This window comes from Grus americana, chromosome 24, assembly GCF_028858705.1.
Source record: "Grus americana isolate bGruAme1 chromosome 24, bGruAme1.mat, whole genome shotgun sequence".
Classification (NCBI taxonomy): domain Eukaryota; kingdom Metazoa; phylum Chordata; class Aves; order Gruiformes; family Gruidae; genus Grus; species Grus americana.
The window spans coordinates 6359575-6384302 of record NC_072875.1 but is presented as its reverse complement, the minus strand read 5'-3'; the positions used below and the strand labels follow the sequence as shown (position 1 = coordinate 6384302).

Below are 24728 nucleotides of genomic sequence, written 5' to 3'. Positions count from 1 at the left end.
TTACTGTGGTTTTTTGCTGGCCAGGCAGAAATCATATCGAGGACACTTAACACTGTTGGATAATGAGATTATTTTTTAGTCAATGGTTACCTCTTTTCTTGTCTTCTCTTTGTTTCTTTGAATTCCCTTCAAATTCACTCCTATATGAATGAATATAACAAGCATCATGGCACCTTTTTCTCCTACTGTGTCTGCTTATTGTTCTAAAAACGTAAAGGTTGAGAAGCTCAAGATGTTTACCCTCCCGATGTTCGCATGAAGCCAACCAAGGCAGATTTGGAGTGCATTTGGCTCTGAGAACAGTGTTGAAGAGCATGTGTGCCTTGGGATAGAACAGATTTTTCAAGTTTCTACTTTTTTATTGATACCTGTGGTAAACCTAGATGCTTGCTGCTGTGGCATCTATGCTGTTTAAAACATCCTCCAAAACATTGTTGTCTTTTTGTGTACTCACAGCTGAAGTTGTATAGCTTGCTCGTTTACCCAATGTACGCTCTGCTAGGCTCCATCAGATACTGTCCTGACTACAGTTTGAAGGTTCACACTAGGTTTTACCTGATTCGGGTTCATAATTTATTGTCTGCTGATTTCTTACAGGAGGAGTTTGTGAAATGGAAAGACTGTCTCTTCTTCCGTTTTGTCAGTGTCTTGGTGGATCCAAATCCAGATATTGCCAGGTAAAATATCCGTAAAATAACGATGGAGTTGAAGATCAGAGATGCAGTCAAAGGAGTCTCAGTCTTGCACCTTCGGCAGATGATTCTCGCATTAACCTCTTCACTCATACAGTTGTTCACGCCTTGGGGTCTGCAGTGGTAGCAAAGAGTGGTGAGCCTCTTTACAAGTCATTTGAAGGTTCCAGGGTAGCGACCTGTATGTTCTTGGCTGCCTTGAAAACATGCAGCTCTGCTCTATTCTTGACTCTCAGTTATCCAGGAAAAAAAGGAATTTCTGAAACAAACCTTTATGAAATCTTTCTCATGGTTTTCTAATAGGCTCTGTCTTAAGTACTGGTTTGGTTTTAGGAATAGGATTAAATATTCTCTTTTTTTCTTATATGGCATGCCTTGTCTTTTTAAACCTTCTACCTCATTTTCTCATACTTGGACATGTAAGAGGAATTATGCACGCTGGCTTTAAGTGCACGTTTATAAAGATTTTGTAGGTTTCTCAGCCTCAGGCTGCTGTGTTATGTGACAAATGAGTGGGGCAGGTTTCTCTAAGGATGGGAGGTCGTGGCGGGGATGCTGGATGCAGAGGAGGCTTGGACAGCTCGCTGCTTCCTTCTACCTGAAACAGTCCATCTGAAGATTGGTGTTTCCTGGGCCATCAACCTATCATTGCTTGCTGGTGGATATTCACACTTCCTTTTCACTTCAGTGAGTTTTTAATATGTAAAAATGTCTTTCCAGTAGATGGTGACATTGCAACATCAGTTTCCTAGAGCTTTAGCTAAGGAACATGGTGCTCTTTCTTTGAGAGCCTTTTTCTTTGCATCTGCGTTCAGTGACTGCATCTAGACAAAACCATGTTCCTCAAGTTGACTTGCAGCTCTTGCAGGACTTTTGGTGATTAACTTTTTGCAAAGTACTGTAAGTATCTTGGCCACAATGGAACTTAAGTTATTTAAATAATGAAAGTTTAGTTCCTGGATTCAAGTTCAGATTTATTTCTGTCTCTGTTTACTTTCATGGCAAAAAAAAATGAAGTAGTATTGTGGATGAAAAAAGGCTTAAAGTCAATAAGCTGATCTCCTTGTTCAAGCCCTGATGGAGCTGGGCAAGAATTAAATGTTATATTGAGGGAGACAAGGCAGAGGAAAACCATCCTCCTGCTTTATGGTTTGTGACCCAGGGGTGTTTCAGGGGTGGCTTTTAGAAGCCACCTAATGGTAAGTCCTTTCTTTTCCTCCTTGCCAGGTTTGGAGAGTTCTGCTTGGTGCATCTCTTGCTGAAGAGGAATCCAGTAATGTTCTCCCAACACTTCATTGAGTGCATCTTCCATTTCAATAGCTATGAGAAACACGAGAAGTACAACAGGTTCCCCCAGACCATGCGGTCAGTTGAGCACATTTGTATCTCCTTATTGCTAAACGACGGGCTGTCTGGCCATGCAGCTTTTGGTTGCAGCAAAGCACTCATGGCGCTTTGTAATTATGTGTGCAGTAGGGGGGAAACAGCTAGGGGAAATAGTGTTAAATTAAGTGTCCTGTCTTCCCCGTGACACTTCTGGGAGGACTTTTGCATTTAATTTCTGGGAGTGTGTGGTATCCTAACAGGTTTATGGGTCTTGAAAGTGGCATTCAAATATTCCTCGCTGATTTAAAGTCTTATTATTTCTGCGATTTCGCATGATCTGACTTGACTCTGGTAAAACGTCTTGTTACCAGGGCAAAGAATCTCTTCTCTCTGAAGGGAAAAGATAACAAAGAAAAAAGGATGTACATCTACAAGTTCCTGTTAGACCACTTTACAGATGAGCAGAGGTTCAGCATTACAACAAAGATCAGCCACAGCATACTAGGTAAGCGTTTGTCTTTAAAAGTCTGGCAAAGAACTGATGTCTCTATAAAACCATTAGGCTCTCAATCCAGCTGTGTTGTCTTCCCGTCTTTACTGGCACTGCTTTTTCCTGTAAAATACCTCTTATTTTTCCCCTGTGTGTTCCAGCATGCTTTGTGGATAAGGTCCTTCCATTGGACCTGGAAGCCAGTGAGCTGCTCTCAGATACGTTTGCAGTCCTTAGCTGCAAGGAAATCAAGCTATCAACTATGAGATCAAAGCCCGATGAAGACATTCAGCCCGATGAAGACGAAATGGCAATGGCCAATGCTGTCATGCAGGTGGCACAAAAAAAGCTCATCTCGCAGGTGAATGGCACTTGATCTGGTGTGGGAAGTGGGTTGACCACCGTATGGGGAGGAATTTTACTTTTCTGTGATGGAGAAACTTATGCAGAAATTGTCCAAGTATCACAGCGATGCCAGTGACATACTGTCGTTGTCCATTCTGTAGGCCCACTCTGAACTGAGGGCACCAGTGGAAGCACTGCGTGTTGTAAGAATGAAACATTAAGGCTAGATTTGTGAAGCTTGCTTGTACTTGAGGGGCCAGTGGGAGTGATCCGAAATGCATTTCCTCTGAAGCAGTGAAGCTATGCTAGGCTAAATTTGTTCCGTGGATCTCTTATTGGTAAAGCATTTGAGCATAACAATGTGTTTTGGTGCACCTTTTGGCAATTTGCCTTCAGTGTGAGAATTGACTGGCTTGGGGATGTATCTTGAAAGACTCCACTAAGGTTAAAAGCCCATGCACACACGTGCAGCGTAAGAGCAGGCTTAATTGCGGTAGTTCCCTTGCTGTGGAGTGGTAACTCCTCTCGTGTCGGCCGTTCATCTAACCACAGAGTGGCTTCTCCTTTATTGCATCGTGTAACTGTTCTTGCCTTGTTCAAAGGTTCAAAAGAAGAACTTTGTAGAAAATATCATCCCAATAATCACATCACTGAAGTCTTTAATGGAGCAGAAGAGGATCCCAGCTCTTAGGGACCTTATGAACTACCTGCGGGTAAGGGAAGTGTTTTCTTATTGGGTTTCTTTCCCTCTCTCGAGTTAACGTGTTAGATGTGCAACCAGTAACGGAACGAACACCCTTCTTAGAAGGAAATTTAGAAGGCATATGATGTTGTGACACTGCCACTGTGTTAAATAATGTAGGAGGTGGAGGGATTTTAGATAAGGATCCCACAGTGTGTTACGTGTGAGCCTCCTCAGTGGAACGTGGGCAGAAAGCTTGAATGCTGGAAAGCTTTTTCATGTTCTGAACTACAAATTGGAATCAAAACTCTTAGTCTGTTAAAAACACCTCTGCTCTACCAACTGGTATTTCCTTTTGCACTTAAAGCAGCTGTGATCTGAATGGAGACATGAATCAGTAGTCAGGAGAGATTTCTGAAAGAGTTTAAACATTCCTTATTGCTCCAGGAAATGATGCAGGATTACCGAAATGAAATCAAAGACTTCTTTGCTGTGGACAAGCAGCTGGCAGCCGAGCTGGAGTATGATATGAAGAAATACGAAGAGCAGCTGGCCAGGGAGAAGGAGTCAGACCAAGAGCAGGTCTTGGCAGCGCAGGCAGAGGTTGGCGCCATTAACTCCGTACACGTACTGTCTCTGCTGCTAAAGTTTGTGTACACGTAACACCCAGAATCTGTATGTCTGTGGACCTTGTTACAGCACTCTTAACAGAATGGTTATGTAATGCTCTCCTACCTCTTTGCATTTGCTGACAGAAGCTTTGGTTTCAGACTCATTTAATACGCTTAGGATGACAACAAACAACACACGTTAGCCAAAGAGGAGCAGCAAACAATTAACGTAGAAAGAATTCTATTTAAAGGGAAAACCAAGTCTAGTTTGCCACTGGCTGTGCTTACATGTATTGCTCTCTGTTCCCAGAGTGCTAAAGATGATAAACGGGTCAAAAAGAAAAGGGTTCCTTTTGTCTGACTTTAGGTGTATACAGAGTGGAAACTTAAATCTATCCTAGTCATGCAGATCCTCTTTTAATGTCAGCATAAAGAAATAAGTATGTGCTTGGGTCAACTGTCCTGAACTATTTTAGATACCTACCTTAAGATGAGATGACTTCTACTCTGGAAGTACCTTCCTCTCTCTGCTGACTTTAAAGAGCACCTATATATAGACCTCTCAACTAGGACATATGTATCCCATCAAAACTTCCTGTTTGCTTCTTGTTAAAATTTTGGCCAATAGATTCTTTCTTCCTAGCACCCCTTTACGTCCATTGTACAAAGGGCAGTTCTTAATCATACGGCATGTAGTTCTGAGTGTCTTGTACCGAGGGTTTTCTGCATTCATATCCATCATTAGACATATGATCTTTTCTCCTGTTTTTCTGTAGCAAACTCCATCTTTGGAGACAGCTGTACCTTCTGGTGGCTGGAATAATAATAATGCTCAGTCTCCTGTTAGTGGGAGACAGTCCTTGCCATCTAGATCAAGTCCCTCCTCTGTGCCTTCCGAATTTACTACACCTAGGGCTGATGTTCTGAAGCAGCCGTTACTCAGTCACAGGTATGGGTTTCTGTTTGTATTACCAGATATTCCGCAGGGCGATTGCTTTGCTTTTCCACTGCTTGCTTAGTGGTGTGAACGTCACCAATATTGCAGCACAATCTTCTCCATTACAGTTGATGCTTAAGATCATAAGGGATTGGGAGGGGACGGATCTCTCTCCTCATTACATGTATCTCATCCGGGCTTGCAGAAGGAGATCACTCGGTTTCTGTCATGTTTTTTGCCCTGTAGGCCAGGATCCTTGAGCACACTTGCCATCCTGAACTCTGCCAAGCAAGCGATGGAAGCCAGAAGTAAGCAACGCAGCAAGAGTGTTGGAGGAAGTTTATCGGCTTTATCACTTCCATCAAGTGCAGCTGTCAGCAAGCAAGGTAGGAATGTTGCTGCAAACTGATCTCCATTGGACTAGATCTAGTTGACACAGCCTGATTGTTAGAGCCTTGAGGTCTCTGAGTGAATATATTTCTATTCTTAATTATTTCCTTGTTATTTCTAGTATCAATTCAAAGCCTGAATCAACACTCTACTGGAGAAACTGTTTCTGTGGTGGGCCGTGCAATCAGCACACCAGATCGTAAGTACAACCCAAAGGAACCCTTTCCAAATTGGGCTGAGCACTCGTTCTCTGAGAGAGGTAGCAATACATGGCTCCCCTAATGAGCAGAGAAAATTAGTCATTGATAGCTATAGATTATGTATTTATCTAAATGATTGTAGTAAATAAGAACTGTTCTGAAATTGAAGGTCTCAGATGAATGATGTATGTAGGAAGGGACCATCCACTACAGTCTCAATTTACATGTCACAGGGTATTATAGTATTGAGTCAGTGCAGGAGACCATTTATTTTGGGCATTGCCCGAAGCGTGCAAGATTCTGTTGCATTGAGACACTTGCTCTCCTTAACTCTGGAAGCGTAGCTTAGCATTTGGAGACTGAATTACAGAACCCTGCTGTGGAGGGAAATACTGACGGTCTGGTCCTTTTCAGCTCTAAGATGGTGGGTTCCTGTTGTCCAAACAAAAGATCTCAGCTGAGCTATGACCTGCTTCTAGAGGAGGCAGTGAGCTGTGACAATTGCAAGAGAACAGAGAGATCTGCTCAAGTGGGGTTAATAACCTGCGCAGTCGTTTCTGAGTGCGCGTGCATTCTACCCGAAGAAAGAACTGAACATTGGAGAAGGAATCATTTGTTTCTTTCACTCTGCTGTGGAAATTAAAGTAAAAATACACAGAGAGGAATTTTTAATACACAAATTGCGAGAGTCTGCTGTGCATATGTCAATTGCAGCTGAATTGCAATCTCACAAAACCTGACCTTCAAAAGTTAGGAATTGTTGGAATGCTCTCTGACAGCCCTGCAGCATTCTGCAGTGTCGCTTTCTGCAAGCGCAAGAGGCAGTTATAGTAAAACACAAATGGAGCTGAGTTCCAGCAGTAGATTCCCTTCCATTATGTCAATTCGCTGCTGAACTCCTTTAGGGCATCTCCGTTGTAGTGCAGATTGTGAGTGTGATGTGCACCCTTACTCTGGAGAGAGCTCCAGTTAAGTTGGGAGTATAGGTGAGTGCCTGACAGGTCATCTCTCATTAGGCAGTTGTGAATCGTTGCGGGGAGGGGTCGATGTTCCAGAAGCATAGCTATCCGGCTGCACTCTGCCTGTATCTGTGCAAACACCTGACCTGCACGCACACAGGAGAGCAAACGACATGTAGCCAGTAAGGCAGTCAGCTGTGCGGCAGTCTGCAAATACCTGACATCCAAGAGCAGGCAGGAGCAAAGCAGCGGCAGTGATGTGCATCCACTGGAAAATCTGACCCTTCTCTTCCCTGTATGCTCCACTGTTTGGCTAGATTTGTCTGCCTCGATGTTTCTCTTTGCTGCCTGAGCAACAAGCAACGATCTTTGTGCAAAAAAATCAGGGGCATGTTTTTAGAGAGCAGAAATCTTTAAGCGCCATATCTCTGTCTGGAAGCTTGCATGGCTGTTTCTCTTAAGCACCATATGGTGAACAAGGAGGAAGAACGTTAATCTGCAGTTGTACTAGGGCTGAATTCCTACTTCGCTTCGAGGCAGCACGTGTCCTTCAGTGGGGAGACAAACTGTACGGAGCAGTATCATCACTTCGGTTCGCGTGTGTTGAGCCATCTGCGTGGTGGCGCTGGGTCTTGCAGGCTGATAGACAATCAAAATAAAACATGTTTATTTCTCTGGTATATCATTCTAAAACTATTGGAGATGCAGTTCTTTGTAAAACATTTTGTCCTTGAGAAGTTAAGAACAGCTGTCTCTTCTCTTTCATTCGACTGTTCTGGCTGTCGCTCTCTCCCCTGCTATCTTTGGGTCTCCTGCTCATCTCCTGCTCGTTAATTTGAGAATGGCTAAGTGGCTTCTGACCAAGTGTAGATTGCTTCACTGTGGTTCATAAACACGTTGTAAAGATTCCACCTTTGATTGCATGGGAAGCCCTACTTGATGACAGTTCTCTGCCATTTCCTTCCTTCCTTCCTTTCACACAAACTTCTTACTAACCAAGGTAACTTGTTAAGGCACACACCGCGCAAAGTCAGGACACTTCCACATCAGTCTTGAGAGATGCAGAGGCCAGCTAAGGCAGAGAGATCAAGTTGGATTTCCACTACGAGCTTCAGTGATTCCCTTCCAGGACAGAAGAGTAGTTAAAGAGCAAACTCAATCTGTAGAGAGAAGTCCTTCAGACAGAGTTTCCAACTCCTGCCCTATAAAGCACTTTCTACCTTAATTCCTTGTGAAGGATTCTGGGGAACATGAGCATAAAACAGAGTGTTGAGTAAAGTAAAATCTGAATATTGTGACATCTCTCCGGAGATAAATGACAGGAAAGAGACAGCTGACAACTACGGCCTATTCAGGCAAGCTAAATTCTACCTAGCTTCCTTGTCAAGTGATTCCTCTTGTCTGGCTACAGGCAGTTCCTCGCAGAAAGGGCTCTTCAGGTCCTTTGTCGGTCTTCAGAGGCCCTGTATTCTGCCTTCACTAGGCAAAGCAACCAGTCTGAATCGTGTCGTGAAAGACGGCAAAGCTTCGAAGGAAGCTGTGGCTCTCCCACCTAGGTAGGACAAGGAGGAGCATGACTGAGATCCTGTATTTAAATGAATTTCCTCCACGTAGAAGGCAGGCTGTAAGTCTGGAGTATGAAGCTGATGCGCACAGATGGCCCGTCAGATTCACCACATAGTTTTGAGGCTGGATGGGAGACACTGAGATCTGCTGGGCTGGAAAAGGAATCTATATGTGCTTGCAATTAACTGGATGTACTTACTCTGTGACACTTAAGTGTTCTACTAGAGCATGCCTTGCCCTCCAGCTATGTCACAAGCTGACTGCTAATATGTGGGGTTTTTTTCTTTCAGAGACCATTAATGACTTGACTTTTGGTGCTGGGGTCAGTTACATCAGCTTGACGCACACACCTGGTTCAGCTCCAGGCAAGTTATCTTTATGATTCTTAACTTGAGGGGGGAAACAACCCCAAATGATCAAATCTGTGGCATTTTTTTATAATATGGAAATATTATTTGCAGAGAAGAAAGAGGCTGAGGACGAGCGAAGAGATATTATCTGTTTGACATCACCAGAGAAACCGTAAGTTCAACGCAGGTCTGGAACAGGAATCACAGTGAGAAAGACTGATAAAGTGCTTTAAGATAAAGGGTCATTCTGTTTCCTCCTTCTAGCCCATCCCTGCCACGGGAGTGGAAAGTAGAATCCCCTGCACAGAAAAAAAGCAGCCAACGTGTCCCTCTGAGACGGTCCCAGCGGAGAACTCCACTGAAACCAGACAACTGATCCTTTCATTGAACTTTTGTACAGAATCATCATGTTGCCTGATATCTGTCCTTTTCCTCTTTAAATCACTGTGGGCATGCGTCCTTCCTTCCTTATCTATTCTTCTTTGGTTTTTACGTGAAATTGTCTAGAAGACGGGCATACAAAGCCTGCATTAACACGTGTATGTATTATAAGCTGCTGCTTGTTGACAAAGCTCACTGGAGTGCTCGAAAGCTGCAGTATAAAGGGAGGCTTGCTCTTCACTCACAGGACGTATAATCTGTCCATTTGGAAAAGTAAGAGCATAATGTTGCCACGAGCTCAGCGATAAATGCATTTATCACAGCTTGCAGGGAAGTGAGTGGCTCAGCTTATTCACGCGATCCCTCATTGTCCCTCCTGGTTATATATTAGAGTTGCTTTAATTTGAACAAAGGTAAAACAGCTTGTCACTGCCACACCCCTAAATCTGGTAATTGCACGCTACATCACCTCTTATTTGTTGTGCAAACTCCTGTGTGTATGAACAGCCTTCATGTTCTTTTATATGGAATATTTCCATTCTTGAACTATGTTATTTCCAACTATTAAAATTTTTATGAAAATAAATGGTTACAGAATTAATTCCACCCACAGCTTCTCTCTTCTTCTTGATCTGACAGAGAAATTATTTTTTTCTATAGATTTCTACAGTCTCAAAGTCTCTTCTACTACGTCGCCGGTATCTTAGGCACTCAGTTCAATTAATGTTGGACCCAGCAGCTTTTAAATATAGACTCTAATTTGACTGCAAGCAGGATATGAGTAACTCACTAAAATCAAGGTTGGTAAGTCATATGCATAGCTTTGTGCTCTGCACAGATAACTTGTTTATTCTAAGTGCTGGAATCTGACCATTCCTGAGTCTCTCTGATGCCACGTTAACCTAACTGAAGTTTTTCCGGTGTTAACTTCTATTACAGAGCTCTTGCCCTAGATTGCATTGAAACTTGAAAAGGGAATCTGTTTTATTCGTGCTGGTTTGTCATTCAGGCATGAACGACAGAAATGGAGTAGGCTTTTCTGCAGAAGTGGAAACAAACAGGCTGAGTGTGCTTTTGCCACAGCCCTTCCAGAGGCACTTACCTCGTGCACCGGAATCCCATAATTTGCCCTCACTTTCCCTATTCTGTTTTGAAGATCAGAGGAGCCTTCAAGTGAGGTTAAACTTCATTCCCAAAGTCAAAATCTGGGAACAGGGGACATACGGAATGGCTGGCTTAAGCGATGGTCAATTATGGCCACATCCATTTATTTTGTACTTTCTCTCCTGCCTTAAAATACCATTTAACCCCTTTGAATGGTAAATTGGAATAGTTTATTTCCTAATCTGTGCTTTTTCTGGTTTTTGTTCTGTCCTTGAGCAGTATTGAGATGAGCCCTGTAAACATTAATCTGTCTTCTCGAGAGAAGAACCAGGGATAGACAAATGTCCAATAAACAGATAAACAGTAACATACCTTGGACTTTCTGTAACCTTCAGCTTGATACAAGTGAATGAGTGCTCTGACAGAAGAGACTTTCCCTTATTTCACTTAATTGGAAACAGAAGCCTCCAATAATATGGCTGTTTAAAAAACAAAACCAAAACCAAACATAAAAAACCTACAAGAATGCTTTATAGCTTGGTATTTATGTAAAACATTCTTGGCAAAGTTAAACATAATACATTAGTACAAACCTGAATATTATTCACAATGATACAATGAATTCCATCAATCAGATCTCATGAGCTGTATCAGGGGGATCATCTCCCCTTCTCTCGTTAGAGATGCCACTGTCACATTTTAGAACTGAAAAATAAGTCTTGATTCTTAGCTTGCTGGCTTTTCACGTGAAGGCTGCCTTTGGCTCATGGCGAGACTGTAGATTGTGCTCCCATAGTGCCCAGAGCTACCCTGATTCAAACCTTTTCTTTCTCTCCCTTATTACAGGTATCCTAAAAGCAGCATAGAAAAGGAGTAGTGGATATACAGAAGGTGCAAAGGAATGTTACGTTCGCTACTGTCATAATGATTAGAGGCAGCGTGCAGCCAGTGAACAGTACTGTGTGGCTTGGTTGAAGAGCATGTCTTAAGAAGGTAACCATAATGTAGTTGCAAAATAGCACTGGTAATGTCCAAGTTACACAGAGAACGTATGGTTACTGCTGCCCCATCCTTATTTTTTACTTTCATTAGCAAAAGGAGAAGTGGTAACACTTTGTTTAGGCAAAAACAAATGCAGCAATGGCATGTCCAGCGAGGCCCCTAGGAAACAAAGCAGATTAATGCAGAACACTAAAAAATAACACTGACGGTCCAAATCGTCAAGTATCCAAAATACTATATACAGGAAAAGTTAAGACAACTCAATTCATATTGGAAATACAAGAAACACTAAATTCTGCTACATTAAAAAAAATTCTTAAACCACAGCACAGTTCTAGTGTTGCATCCACATCTTGCAGTCTTATATTACCCAATGCTGTTCAACACCATCAACATGTAAGTTTCTGGGAACCACGTGTTTCCAATTATTCTCTCTAAAGCCAAGAGAACTAGATTTGTTTTCTTTTTTTTTTTCTTCTTTCCTTTTTTCTTTTACCATCTAGAGAAAAGTTGCAATTGACACTACAAAAGTGCTTTTGTTATTGAGCTTTTGCTTTCCCAACTCCAGAAACAGTTGCCTTGGCTATGCAGTTTAAACCTGTACAGTTGCCATAGCTGTCACACTGTGTTAGTGCTTTAGGGAACTTGCAGAGGGGTAGCAAACATTGAAGTCACTCTGTCACCTTGTTGGAACTGAATCCAAAAAGCCATCCCTGGATATTTCTTGCAACAACAAAAACAAAGTGTTGGTCACTGGCAAGAACAGTAAGTTTTATATATAAAAAAGTTGATCGCTCCTGCCGTAAATTTACAAAAACTATCCCTGAGTGACTCTGTTCTGTCTCTGGTAAGACCTCCTGTGACAAGGAAATTGCTGAAGCTAGCTTAAGAGGAAAGAGATGCTGTTCCACCTGCAGTTTTTTATTATACTTTGCAATAATACTGATATGCTCCGAGTGCGCCATACTATAGCGACATTTGAGCTCCTCTCTGTAGCTTAAAAAGTAAAAAAATAGCTACATTACTTAAACCCTGCTGGCATCATGTATTTACACTTTAAATAGAAATGTTACCTTTTCTGAAGTAATCAAAATATATCTTTGCAAAAAATTTAGAATGTGGGATTTTATAAAATAAATGCAGAAGGTAAAAAAGCTGGAAGATATCTCAGTACCTTTTATGGCAATCTTAGCCCACGAAAGTATTTGGCTTTAATTTTCCTGAAAGGGATGTCTTAGCACTAGGTTCTCTGCCTCCACTATAAGCCTCTTTAAAACACCAAAAGACGCAAGAGGCAAGCCTGCTTTGTGCAGATTAGAATGAGGGGTTACCTGCGTGCAATGAGTTTTCTATAAAGCAGTGAACAGAAGCAATCCTTCTGCCCGTGTTTTGTGTTAAATGGAGTAACGACAATTCAGTAAGTTTACAAAAGGGCTGAGAACATTAGTTGCATTTACTGTATCGGTATCTGTCACTGTAGGATGTTCAGATACCCCATTCTGCACCTGAGCGGTCAGAGTCAAAAGCACAAGACAATCACAAATGTGTAAAAGTCACCAGCCAGGCCTGGGCAACAAGCTGCTGAGAGGAAAACTCCCCCTTGCACGGAGTTCTTATTCTTTAAAGTCCGTCTCTTGCCATTATCAGCACCTTTTTTTGTCTACTAGTAATTTTGTACTAGTAATATCTATTACACGTTTACCTAACGCTGTTCCCCTGGTTGGTTTGCACATTGTGGCTGTGTCCCTGCAGCACAAATAGAAGGCAATTCCACAAACTTCCACAGCCCAGTCTCTTGGGAAGTATTAAAACGCTTCCTTAGTCCAAGGACAGGTTTACGTGATCCTGTTGGTATCTCCGGAGGCAGGGGAGATGCAACTTGGGCAGTGAGGAATTACTTTAAACTTTGGCAAAGAAAAAAAAGATATACAGATAGCTAGCTATCAAGTTCTTGTGTGTTCCAAACTCTTCCAAGCGCACTTAATTCAGCTTTTGCTCTTGCTTTGAGTTCCTGGAGGAGGTATTTTCACACTTGCTTTTGCTGGTTTGCAATATTCTTTTGGCGTCTTAGATGACAAATGAAGACTTGTGTCTGAAGTCACCCTGCAACAAAACAGTTTGGGATGTATAAAGGATCTAGTGGCTTTCCAGGCAACTCTTTGTTCCCGCTGCCCTCAACTGCAGTGTGCCCGTAGATCCGATCTGTATAACTTCTAGCTCTCGGGCTAGGCAGCACCCCCTTCCAGCTGGTAAGGAGATGGGGAGACCAGTCATACTGGCCAGGTGCTCCTTCTCCTGCTGTCCTCCTGGCATAGCAAGGCATGGCAGGGGACTTCCTCATTCCCTCTTCAGTATCTCTGCTAACAGGGAGAGGCTTTTTCTGATCTTAAGCTTTAGTGATCTATTCAAATCCCAAAATGCAAATTCTCTTGTAAAAGCATCATGGCCTGCCCACTTAATCCAATGAAACTCATCCTAAGGGGGTCAAGCCATAAGATGACAGAGCAGAGCTGCATTTGATAGCACTTGGCATCAGCCACTTAAGGCAACTTTAACTGTTCATCATTTCTAAGGAAATGACTCAGCCTTCTTCACCCTTCTGTTTTCTCTCTGTTCTACATCCTTCCTTCTGAGTGGTGCCCACTCTAAGAAAGTCTGTAGGCCCTAAAAAAGCTAGAAGTCCTCTGCCCACCCTCTTCCTCTCCTAAACAGAGAGATGTTAAATGCAAATCATTTGTTACCTCATCATCTGTCCGGATATAGTTAACACCATCAGGTTTTGCTGGAGTCTTGTAGCTGAAATAAAAGAAAAGATCTCATTGCTGGGACAAGGAGACTGCAGGGTTTTGGAGGGGAGGTGCTGAGAAAGATGAAAATGAGGAAGAGCAGCCAAATGAAAAGAAAGCAGAGGGAGACCCAGCTCATTGCTCAAATGATAGATCTGTGTGTATTCCATCATTCGTCATGACTAGGATTTTTTTCTAAATTCCCCTTCAGCGCAGGGTAAAAACATTGCTGCATGTTTCCACAAGACTAACTCTGCAAAGAGATTAACCGCTTCTTTTCTGGGTTCTCCTGCTCTGGTCCCTCTGCACTACCTTTCTCTGCGCCTCCTGCATTGTTTCCTGTGGCAATTACAAAGTTCATTTGAAACCTTCACTGCCAGATGCCTTTCAGCATTTTCATTAGTTGTAAGGAAGCGCCACTTGTTTGCAATCCCATAGCAATTCAATTTTCATTCCTGACTGTCAAGTCCCGTGTATGCCGACCCTCAGCTGTATTTAAATAGCATATTTGGAGCTTTTTCTGAAAACCATACCAAACAAAAAAAACAAGACAGGACTTCTGCTGAAAAGCAACATTTAAGATGGAACAAATCTATCTGGTGAGAATCTTGGTTTTACATATATTATCCCTTCTACAGATTCTGTAAGGACATCAAGGCTTGTTTCTGATGCTAATGCTGTTGTTTTTAACATTTCAACGTGCATTCTAAAATGGTTGTTTTTAATCCCAAATTTAGGTTCTCACAACTGGTGAGATTTCCTGCAGAGAGCCTACTCTTCTGCATATATTTTCTATGCATGTCCTGATGCTTTAAACTAATTGTGCAGCGAGCTCTGATCATTAATTTGTAGACCTCGTTATGCCAACAGCGTATAACCTGTAGGTTATATGGTTATATTGGACAAACACCTGTAGGCATTTAATTGTGCTGGTCCCTCCTTCCTGTGCAAAGTATGAGGATATTAGAGCACAGCTTTCACTCCTCTGTCTGGTCTTGATAGCAAGCACAAGAGGAGCCATACCAAAATTCTCCCTTAGGCAAATAAACCTTCATGATGGTGCAGAGTTTACAGTGGGGAATCGGATACTTCAAGAACTGGGTTGGCCTGTAGTCTTTGGTAGGGAACTAGGAAGGAGTATGTCCGACTCGGGTGTCGAAATACATTGTAGCCACCAATTTCTGGCACCCTTCAGACTACTCCATGCTAGCTGTGGGCACAGGGACTTGTGTGAGAACACTCTGAACCCCAGCTTACCTTTCCCCGCTCTCTTTGCTGTTTGCAAAGTAACCCCTTCTGTAGGCGCAGCAGATACCAAGAGTGATGAGTACCAAAACTGCTAGGACCACCAGGACTCCACCAATTATCCCACCAATATTGAGGTCATCTGGCAAAAAGAGAAGCCATCATCCGGTATTTCTTTAAGGCAGTAGCAATATTCTAGCTTTACATACACTAAAATGACATATCTTGAATATTCTAAGCAAACCCAAATAATTCATAGGGAACTAGTGAGTCCCTGATTCCAAGAATAAAACTGTGCACGAAACTGAACAGTGTTTCAATGGTTCTCTGCATTTTTAGATTTTTTTGTCTTCCGGTGTTTGGGGCTATGAGAAAGCAAGAAAGACTTAATGCTCTAGGATGTCCCCCTTTTTTCCCTATGGTGATGGCAATTTATTTATGGTGATATATTAACCAGCATTGATGAAAATTATGTAGAGCCACTCACAGACTTCCATCTCCTGCTCCTCGCACTTGGCAAAGCCAGCATCATTTGTTGCTATGCAGGAGTAACGGCCTGTGTCGCCCTTGTGCACGGCATGGAAAACCTGGTGAGGAGAAAAGGAGGGGAGCAGGACGTGAGAGACAGAAGGACCCGCGAGGGTATAAGCATGTTTTTAGCAACTCTCCATTGCCCAGGCTTCACAGTGGGCTGTGAGACATCTTCCTTCCCTCTTTCTGAAAAGGCAAGTGGTTTCAGCAGTGATCAAAACCAAACGTCTTCTTCCATCATAAATCTTCCCTTTCCCAAGTCACTCAGATCTTAGAACACCTAACCTTCTTCAAATTACACCTTCCTTGAAAGCCACACAATGACTTTTCTCTTTTACAGGAGACCTTAAAAATAACCTATGCAGCAAAACAAATCTTGATTATGTCTGTAAGGACATTACCAGAGTGCCTGTGGTGGGGTTCAAGGTGTAGGAGGAATTCTGGAATTTGGTGTTCGATTTCGTGTCTGGTGATAAAGGTTCGCTGTTGCGGTACCAGCTGTAAGTGGACTTTGGGTAACCTTCGTTCTCGTGGCAGTGGAGAGAGGCTGTCTTGCCAACAGGTACAGCTTTGGGCACAGTGCATCTAGGCGTCATCGGTTTCACTGTGGGAAAGACACAAACCATGTGAATGGCACTGCTGAGTAGAACTAAATAATTTCTGATATACTTTCTAAGATGTCTGTGCTACAAAGGCATCAGAACTTTCCGTTATTTCCAGCTGGTTTTAAACAACTTTGAGTGCCGCTGTTTCGACTCTGGGGAGATCCACAGCCTGTTCTGTTAGCTAGCAGTTCTGGCAGAGATATCTGGGTTTAAAGTAATACCTTGCACTGTGAGCTGGATATTAATCTCATCGATGGTTTTAGTATCAGAAGGTGCTGCCACTTCGCAGCGGTATGTGGCAGTGTCCATCCGGGTGGTGTTTTTAATCACCAGCGATGTCCGGCTCAGAATTTCTGCACGAGTCACAAAGTCTCCTGATACAGAGGAAAGAGAGAGAAAAAATTCAGGGTGATTACAGAGACTAATTTTAGGCATCCAAATTAAGTGGTTGATCTTGAACTCTTTCTGGAGTCAAGAGAACCACCTAAAAGGAACCTGATGCTCTAAAGTTAAGAGCCTTCCTTTCACCAGTGACCACAAAGGAAACCAATGCTGCTAACCATGTAAGAGGATGAACTGGAAAGCATCGTCCCAGATCTCAAAAATTGTGGCAAAATTGGACTTCCAAGACAGCCTCAGGTTTTGTCCTCTTCGGAAAATTCATTGGGATGTGGCTGTTGGTCCCATCTAAGGTGCTGAAGTAATTCCAGATGGAGTCAAGCCCTACTGGCAGTCCTGTGTTTGAGATTCACCGTCCAGCCAAAGAGTCTGCTTCTAATCATGTGCTCCCAGGATGCTGCAAATCGCCGTGCTACCTCAGCAGTAAGCCCTGACAGCTCAAGACAGAGATCCCTTCTCAAGCACAGGTGGAGCCCTCAAATGTCACGTGGAAAGACACAAGGGGTCAGCGTCTGGTCCGGAGAGCTCAGATGCCCAGGGACCATGCAAGGCCCAAGCTGTAGCATTTGCTTTCTTACCCAAAAAGTATCTCCTACATGGGATCTCACTCCAGCTCTTTGTGGCTCCCTACTGTGAACTGCCAATAACGAGGGCAGAGAGCAGAGAACGTCCCTGCTCTCTCTCCATCTTGCACTTCCACTGCTGAACTCTAGTTCCAGCAGAAAGCAGCAAGACAGCCAGAGGCCCTGTCTTTTACAGACTTGTTTGTTCTCGATTGTATTGTTTCTGAGGCTGTTTTGGAAGCCTAAAAACAATGAATCTTCATACCCTGCATTTTATTGTCAAAAAATACGTAAGAGGTTTCGCCATCTCGGATTTTCTTCCACTCGATTCTGGGATCTGGTGTTACAGTGGATTTAATGATGCAGGACAGCTCAACACCTAGCAGGAAAAATAAAGGAAATACAGATTAATAGGAAGCAGCTGTGTTTTTGCTCCACTTTAAGCAGTCTTGCACAGTGTTTTATTAGGAGATGCTGCCCACAAAGCAAAGCCTTCTCTTTCATCTGCCTCACAAACAGAAACACTGCTGGGTTCCAGGAGCTATTGGGGAAGATGGATTTTGGCCAGCAAAAATAATAGCCGAACAGATATCAACTATGGAGAGAAGTGAACACACTGTTCTCTACGGGCTCTAACTTATGGCAAACAAGACCTTATGACAGGGTGAGTCCACAGCACTGTCTCGCTGCTAATCAGAGCCCACAGTGTGAGTCAGGGATGCAGAATCTCCCTGGGTGGTGTCTGGTAATGTACTGAGGACCACGACGCCTGGGGATAAATTCAGCAAACCCACTCCCCTTTGAAGCAGGCATTGTCATCTCCATCTCCTCTACGGAAGAAGGCATCGCAGCAGGGTTGAGAGGTGGCTTACCCAGTATCGCATTGCACGACTGTAGCAGGGCCAAGATAAAATATAGATTTCCCACCCCCCTTTTCAGTATATTAATTGCAAGGCGACTGCCTTTCCTCCTTTTGGGATCCAGTTCAAAAAAGCACTTAGGCAGACACTTTGCAATGCCAATGGCTTGCAGGGGACTTCAATAAACCTTTTCAATCAAGTGCTTTGCTAAATGGGGAGACGTACAGACATATTCTGAAGCGCTTTTCTGAATCTCAGGCTCTTGGTAGTCCTGCCTCCCCCAAGAAACCAGACACCATGAGCAATAAGCAAAAATTTTTCTCAATTGTTTGGACCGATGCAAATCCCCAAGCAGAGGGCAGTGCAGCCATCGCGTCCAGCAGCCAGCGGGCCCCCGCAGCACTCACTTTGGAATTCCTGCACCACAGGCTTGGTGTTGCTGGATGTCAGTTCCACAGCCAAGAGTCTGCAGCCTGGAAAAACAAACAGAAGGTAATAAGAAATAGCACAGCTCATAAGTCACCCAGCTAGAAACACACTGCCTGCTGAGAAATCTTCTCAGACAGCTACAAGGACTAACTTCCCTAGATAAAACCTATTCCTGACTATGAACGCCGGTCCAGCAGGCCTAAGTTTATTTAGGAGTTGTGGTGTAAATACAGGAAAATATCATTGTTAGAAGTAGCAATTAAAGAGGAAGATTAACATAATGGCACAAACCCAGTGCCAGGACAAGCCATTTCCTTGCGCCTTATGCTTATTTAGATGGTAAAGGAACTCTTGCTCTGATAATGTATTATTTTGCAAATTTTTAATTTGCAAATTTAATATTTTGAAAAGACAGGAAACAGACCAATCTCAAGAGTTCCGGTCAGTTCCTAGAAGGTGAAATGTGCCAGGCCTCTAACATACGCTGATTATATCTTCAAGTATTTTAAGACTCGGCGTGGAAATGTAAAATGCAAGGTAGTAAATCATGAAAGGACTGTGATTCAGGAGAAAACAGGAGTTCAGCTCTTTGGGTAGAGCCCAGCCAGACTGACACTGGGACAAAAGCTCTATCATGCAGTGCTGCAACGTATCCTTATACCACAAGCTATTTCCCTTTACTGTCCTTCTTGCTCTGAGCGCCAAAATGTTTCCAATTAATACAGTCACTTTTCCTCTTTCATATATTATTTTATTTTGAAAAATCTGCCTTCCATGTCTTTTCTGCTGTGCGCTTCACCGGAGCACGTACCAACAACATTCACGCGCTACTGGATACCCACGCTCACCGACAACTCTCTTGACGGAGAAGGAAACGAGCAGGCAGTTTCCAGCACGGCACGGTAGGAAGAAAGCGAACCAGACAGCAGAGGCAATCCATGCCTTCATCACAGAGGCTATTTCGGAACTGGGTGTTCTGGCTGTTGCAAAGCCCATCACCTCTCAGTCAGACTATGGTATTCACAAAATACTTTGGCTGCTCCAAAGCCCTGTCTTACAGGAGGAGGATACATACTATAATCGGTGCCAAATAATCAGCTACAGAGGTATGCCACAGCCCCATACGCAACTCTGCTGTTACAAATCCCATCAAGAAGTTTGTTGAAATCTAAGGGAGCACGCCCATTGACCTCACTGAGCATTCGATCAAACAGCAAGTTAAAGATGACGGAAACCAGTGCCTCAGTGACGTGAGAAGAGATGTATCTAAAGGTTAAGACTTTCTCACTCAGAGTAGAAAAGTCCTAACAAACCTGAACAGAAAGCAGAAAAGGCAGCTGAAGGGAGATGTGGAGAAATAAAGGATCTTCAGCATCACGACAAGACAGCTGGAAATTCCTTGTGCTGGCCTTCAGGGTGGAAAGCTTTTGGACAGAGAGAATCTGGCAATGCGGGGGCAAAATTCCTCTGGTGGAGTGGATCGGACAGCGTAACAGAGCAAGGCAGCAGTCTAAGAAATACATAAGAGCTGCAAAGTCACTCCCACTGAAAGCTCAAGGGCCTTGAACACCTAAAATCCTTTCAGCATTTTTCAAATGTTGCCTGACAATTCTTATCCCTCATTGTTTGTTAAATGCTGACACTTTCCTCGGTGCCTTGGCTCTCAGTGCTTATACCCCAAAGACCACTGGGGAGAGCTGGAATTTGGCATGGTTTAGAAGCTGCCTTTGTGTACAAAATAATTGTTAGTCATATAAAAGCCACCGGCTGATGCAAACTAATAGTTGGCCCAGCCAAAAGTGCTCTTAGCAGGACCTTTCCACCCTTCCCCCTTCTGCACTCGGAGACACTCATGCAGCATTTGGGAGAAATCCAATATTGAACCAAGATGACAGTGCTCTGGACTGTAATGTAGCTATTTGGGAGAAGCCTTGTGTGTATCAGAGCTGAAATGAATAACAGGACAGTGCAGTGAGCACTTTGCTTTCAGTCTGCTTATGCTTTCCTTCGGAGAGCCAGTTCCTTTCCCTCTGTTCGTCCTGTGATCCTTTCAGGTGTTCTCTCTGGGGTTACGATCCTTGCTTCCCTCTTCCATGAGCATAAACAGATTTCACTGATCCCAGCAAAACCCTAGAGCATTAGAAGTGGCTAGGTGCCAGAAGACAAGAAGCAATCTTGGGAAAATCCTTTTGAAATCTTTGGACACATTCTCAAGAATAGTGTAGGGCACTTCATGCAAACGAGGCACTTGATTGCTCCTGCTGCTGGAACCAAGAGAGCTTTTCCTGAGGGCCCAGGCCTGAGCACTCAGCTTAACTGTGGAGATGCTGGTTGGCTTCCTGCTTGGGACAGGTGGCTCTGATAATGCATTTGGCTCAGTTTTCAAAAGGGGGAAAGTCATAGGCTCTGCCTTCTTCAGAGGCAGCACCCTCCTTCATAGGGGAACTGCACTACAAAACCACTTCTACAAACAATAGCTTTCTCTCGAGACATGGCATCGCAGATGACTATAGAGCTGCAGAAGAAGACAGCTTGCACAGCGTCCATGTGGTCTGTACTATCCTATAAATCTTTCTTTTGGAAATGCTAAAGGTGGGGAGGGAAAGGGTTCCTTGTTCCCTAAAAGAAACTTGATGTACCAGTTTGGTTTTTGTTAAATGTTCTTACTTAGACAAGATGGGGTTTTTTTCAGAAAAATTGTGTCCCACCAAGTAGATAGCCTGGTAGCTGTCCTACTGCAGTACATAGACTGCTGGTACAATATAGGTTCAGCTGAAGGTGGAGACAGTAATACTCCAATGCTGTGTTGCTCTGAGTAACTGAGTTGTGACTCTAGAAGTGTTCACCCCAAGACAGTGGGACTCTATCAAACTCCAGCCCCATCTCATTTCTCGGAAATTGTTCACAGCAGGTTTTTTCCCACCCGCTAAACACAAGAGATGTAGGTCTATCCCTCAGGCGCAAAGCAGGATGACAACAAATTTTAGACAGAAGCTGAGTCCTTGGAGACTCTATGAGAGATTCTGAGTATTGGGTGTGGGCAGAGATCAATGTGGCTGCTTAAGTCACTGCTAAGACAGATTTATTCTGCATGTGGCAGAAGAATACTGGAAGTAGCATGTTCTAAAAAACAAGCAGGCTACAACTATACAGGGAGCAAACCAAAAACCCCAAGGGACCACGCAGATTGCAAAGCAGGAGCAGAACACCTTTCCAGCTCTTTCTAGCATTACTTTGGGGTATCTCTTGTTCACCGGTCTCCATGGGGCTGGAGGAATCTGCACCAAGCCAGTGCTTCCCAGCTGTTAGCGCTCTCCTGTTCGGGGAGCCTGGACATCCTATGTCCCCTTTCCCTGCTGTTGGCAAGTGTTGTCTCTTTGGTGACTGCACTTATGGCTTGCTTTGTTTTGCCCTTAAATCATCATTAGTGGTGACTGCCACCTTTTAAAAGGAGAGTTCTGAAGATGTTCCTTTAGGCCTCTTTCAGCCCAGTGCAAATAAGCTATGTAAATCTCACTTCAAAGGCCTCAGCACCCAGGGTTTGGAGAACAGCCGGGCATAGACATGCATTCCTTTCCAGAGCAGCATGCGTGCCACAACAGACGCACCTACCAGATCTGTATGTGGTACATCTCCGAATACCTACCAGATCTGTATGTGCTACAGCCTCAGCCAGACATATGGTTGAATCCCAAATGCCATCAGTTCTCCAAAATAGAATCCAGGACAAGGCAGTGAAGTCTATAACATATTCTTATGGCACTTCTTTCAGCTACAGAGATCCAGCCCATGCTTGTTACTGTGAGTCATGTTATCTGAATCATTTTAAAATGCTACACCAAAACTATAGTTTCAGGGAAAAAAAAAATAATAGCAGCTTTATAGACAACTAGACTGTGTTAGATCTCCTATCTCTGTACTGGGTTTAAGGTAAAACCTGACCTTCCATCTCCTTCCATCCCAACCTCTTCTCTTTTTAAAACCTCTAGGCAGAAATTTGAAGAGGAGGTGAAGTATTCCTGAAGTATTATAGGCAAGGTAAAAAGATGACATGGAAACAGTTCAAATAAGTTGCTGCCAACAGTCTATGCTGCGGTATCATTCAATGCTTCTTTGCCGATATTGCAGTTATCTGATACGGTGATTTTAGTTAATGCACTGTCAGGCACAAGCAGTACAAAAACATGCAGCTGTATTTAAACACCTGCCCACTAAAGCAACAAAAATACATCTTGCTTGAGGTGCCCATCATCACTAAGCCTTTGCTTGATTTGTAAGTCAAAATGCAACTAAGCCATGTGGGAACGCTGCTATAAACCACATGCCTTGTTAAGCATCTTCGCTTTCTGGATGGTTACTCTGTGTAGCAGGAGCACTGCGGAGTGAGAGTGAGTGATATATTGTTAGGTGTTAGAAACACGCTAGCCGAACCCTCTGCGTGTCAGCGCGTTTATGACTGCCAGTTTGGAGATGCCCCCTGCAGCGTCCATCCTCAATGCTGCGAGCTGCAGCGAAAGGAACAGTGACAAGGACGACAGAGCGGAGATGATCAGAGCAGCAGGCAGGAGACAAGCACTGTTGTTAAGGGCAGCCCAGCTGACCCCAGGACTGTCCCTGCCTTACAAGTGTTGTGTGTATGCAGCAGGGAGGAAGCTAACTGTTAAATGTGCGAGAAACCTCCAGAGGAAGAGGAGAGGAAGCCGTACAGTGCTGGACGGGATAAGACAAGGAAGAGGGAGGCCAAGTTTCTGCCCTCAGCTTATTTTGAGGAAATTACCGTAAGCCCTAACTTTCAGAAACATCCGACCATCTGTGCCTCGAAATATCCATCCTTTTGTCTCTCAGTGCTTCAGGCTCTTTCTCCTTCCTCCTCTCTATCCTCAGTGCACCTCACTGCGATTCCACAATGCGACTTGTGCCAGCGTAGACAAGGTGCTGTACGATATATCGGCAACATGGCATGGCATAGGAATGAGATACCAAAAAATGCCTAACCTGCTCTGGCTCTGCTAAGTGTTTGGAGGTTTTTTTGTCCAACTGTCCCTCGGCTGGGGTTTTGGGAATAGCTGAAGGGACTTAAATGCACTTGTGATATATAAAGACTGGATTTATAAAGGGTGCATAAATGTGTGGGCAGGGAATGAATGGCATACCTCATTCTTATTGAATTTCAGTGGGAATTAGGCATCCTATTGATCCTCATTTACATTTTTAGGTGTCTTTCTAAGTGACGGTTCATATAGGTCTGTTGTTTGAAAAACCCAGCCTATGCCATTAGATGTAGTCAGTAGGATTTTGCTTTGTCTTAACTTTCAACCCTTGCCTCCAGTCCAAGGAACTGGCTGTATGTTTGCTCTGGCATGTAAGTTGCAGGTTAAAAAACCCCCTCGAGCCGGTACAAGGGAGCAGGCAGGTGGACCATGCTGGTCAAGGGACCAGAGCGAGCTGCATTGCCTTTCTTTTATTCCATTCTTCCATAGCGCCTCCCTGAGATCAGCAAGCCAAGCCCGACTCACGGGTGGGCTGCCCTGCTAGAGAACAATGTAGATGTGCCGGGAGAGATTAGCGAACAAAAGCTTAGGAGTGTCTCCGTTCAAATTAAGTAACAGATGGACCTGGTCTGTGTGGGAGCTGATAACGGTTATAAAAAGGCCATCACCAGACTGTGGCCAGCCCACCCTGGAAAAAACCCACTCAGTCATAAATCCTCTGTGCTCTTATAGCTGCTTGTGCTAGTAAGGCTTTTTTTTTTTTCCCCCACCAGCTATCATAAAACAGCATGACTTATTTTAGATGCATGGCTTGTACCGCTCAGTTAAAGGGGTGCCAGCTCTCTGATAGACACCTACAGAGGAGATGTGCCTGCCTGGGCAGGGAATGTGAAGCAGAATTAACCAGAGAAGGCAAATGCAACATTACAGAGCAGTGTTTGGCATTCCACATGGTTCCAGCTTTTGCTTTTCTCCTCTCTTAGGTAGCTAGCTGATGGCACTCGTTTCTTCTGAAATGCTGATAATAAGGGATCCTTAGGTGGTCTCAGCAGGACCAGGGCCCCACAGGACAAAGTTGTGTGGAAGACCATTGAGTATTTGCATTCATCTGAAGATGTGAGAATTTCGGATTTTGGTCTTAGTTCTTGCTCTCTTCCTGCTCACCACTAGAGAAGGTAAGGAGATGCCTCTGCGTGAACAGAGTACATACAGTTCTGGAACAAAATCTTAACCTGTTTGAATCTCAGGATTTAAACTGGGACCTTAAAGACCTGACTGTATTTG

The 24728-nt window shown here is 43.7% G+C and overlaps 2 protein-coding genes across 5 annotated transcripts in view; one reads left to right on the top strand and one right to left on the bottom strand.

Annotated features, from left to right (window-relative positions):
• The window catches only part of NCAPD3 (non-SMC condensin II complex subunit D3), a 28407-nt gene extending 18868 nt beyond the window's left edge, over window positions 1–9539 (top strand). For 2 of the 4 annotated variants that reach the window (XM_054802890.1, XM_054802891.1), the window contains 12 exons: window positions 598–677; window positions 1920–2057; window positions 2390–2523; window positions 2670–2869; window positions 3456–3566; window positions 3983–4138; window positions 4923–5095; window positions 5330–5469; window positions 5595–5672; window positions 8489–8563; window positions 8660–8720; window positions 8813–9539. In XM_054802890.1, coding sequence (XP_054658865.1) covers window positions 598–677; window positions 1920–2057; window positions 2390–2523; window positions 2670–2869; window positions 3456–3566; window positions 3983–4138; window positions 4923–5095; window positions 5330–5469; window positions 5595–5672; window positions 8489–8563; window positions 8660–8720; window positions 8813–8924 — 1458 coding nt within the window. In that variant the 3' untranslated portion in view covers window positions 8925–9539. The remainder of the gene's footprint in view (window positions 1–597; window positions 678–1919; window positions 2058–2389; window positions 2524–2669; window positions 2870–3455; window positions 3567–3982; window positions 4139–4922; window positions 5096–5329; window positions 5470–5594; window positions 5673–8488; window positions 8564–8659; window positions 8721–8812) is intronic. The other 2 variants (XM_054802889.1, XM_054802887.1) reach the window with 1 other exon arrangement.
• A 1014-nt stretch (window positions 9540–10553) lies between these two features.
• JAM3 (junctional adhesion molecule 3) overlaps window positions 10554–24728 on the bottom strand; it is a 31869-nt gene continuing 17694 nt past the window's right edge. The window contains exons 2-9 of the mRNA XM_054803210.1: window positions 18432–18497; window positions 17430–17543; window positions 16424–16576; window positions 15999–16201; window positions 15554–15653; window positions 15079–15208; window positions 13777–13831; window positions 10554–13138 (exon numbers count right to left, since the gene is read on the bottom strand). Coding sequence (XP_054659185.1) covers window positions 13103–13138; window positions 13777–13831; window positions 15079–15208; window positions 15554–15653; window positions 15999–16201; window positions 16424–16576; window positions 17430–17543; window positions 18432–18497 — 857 coding nt within the window. The 3' untranslated portion in view covers window positions 10554–13102. The remainder of the gene's footprint in view (window positions 13139–13776; window positions 13832–15078; window positions 15209–15553; window positions 15654–15998; window positions 16202–16423; window positions 16577–17429; window positions 17544–18431; window positions 18498–24728) is intronic.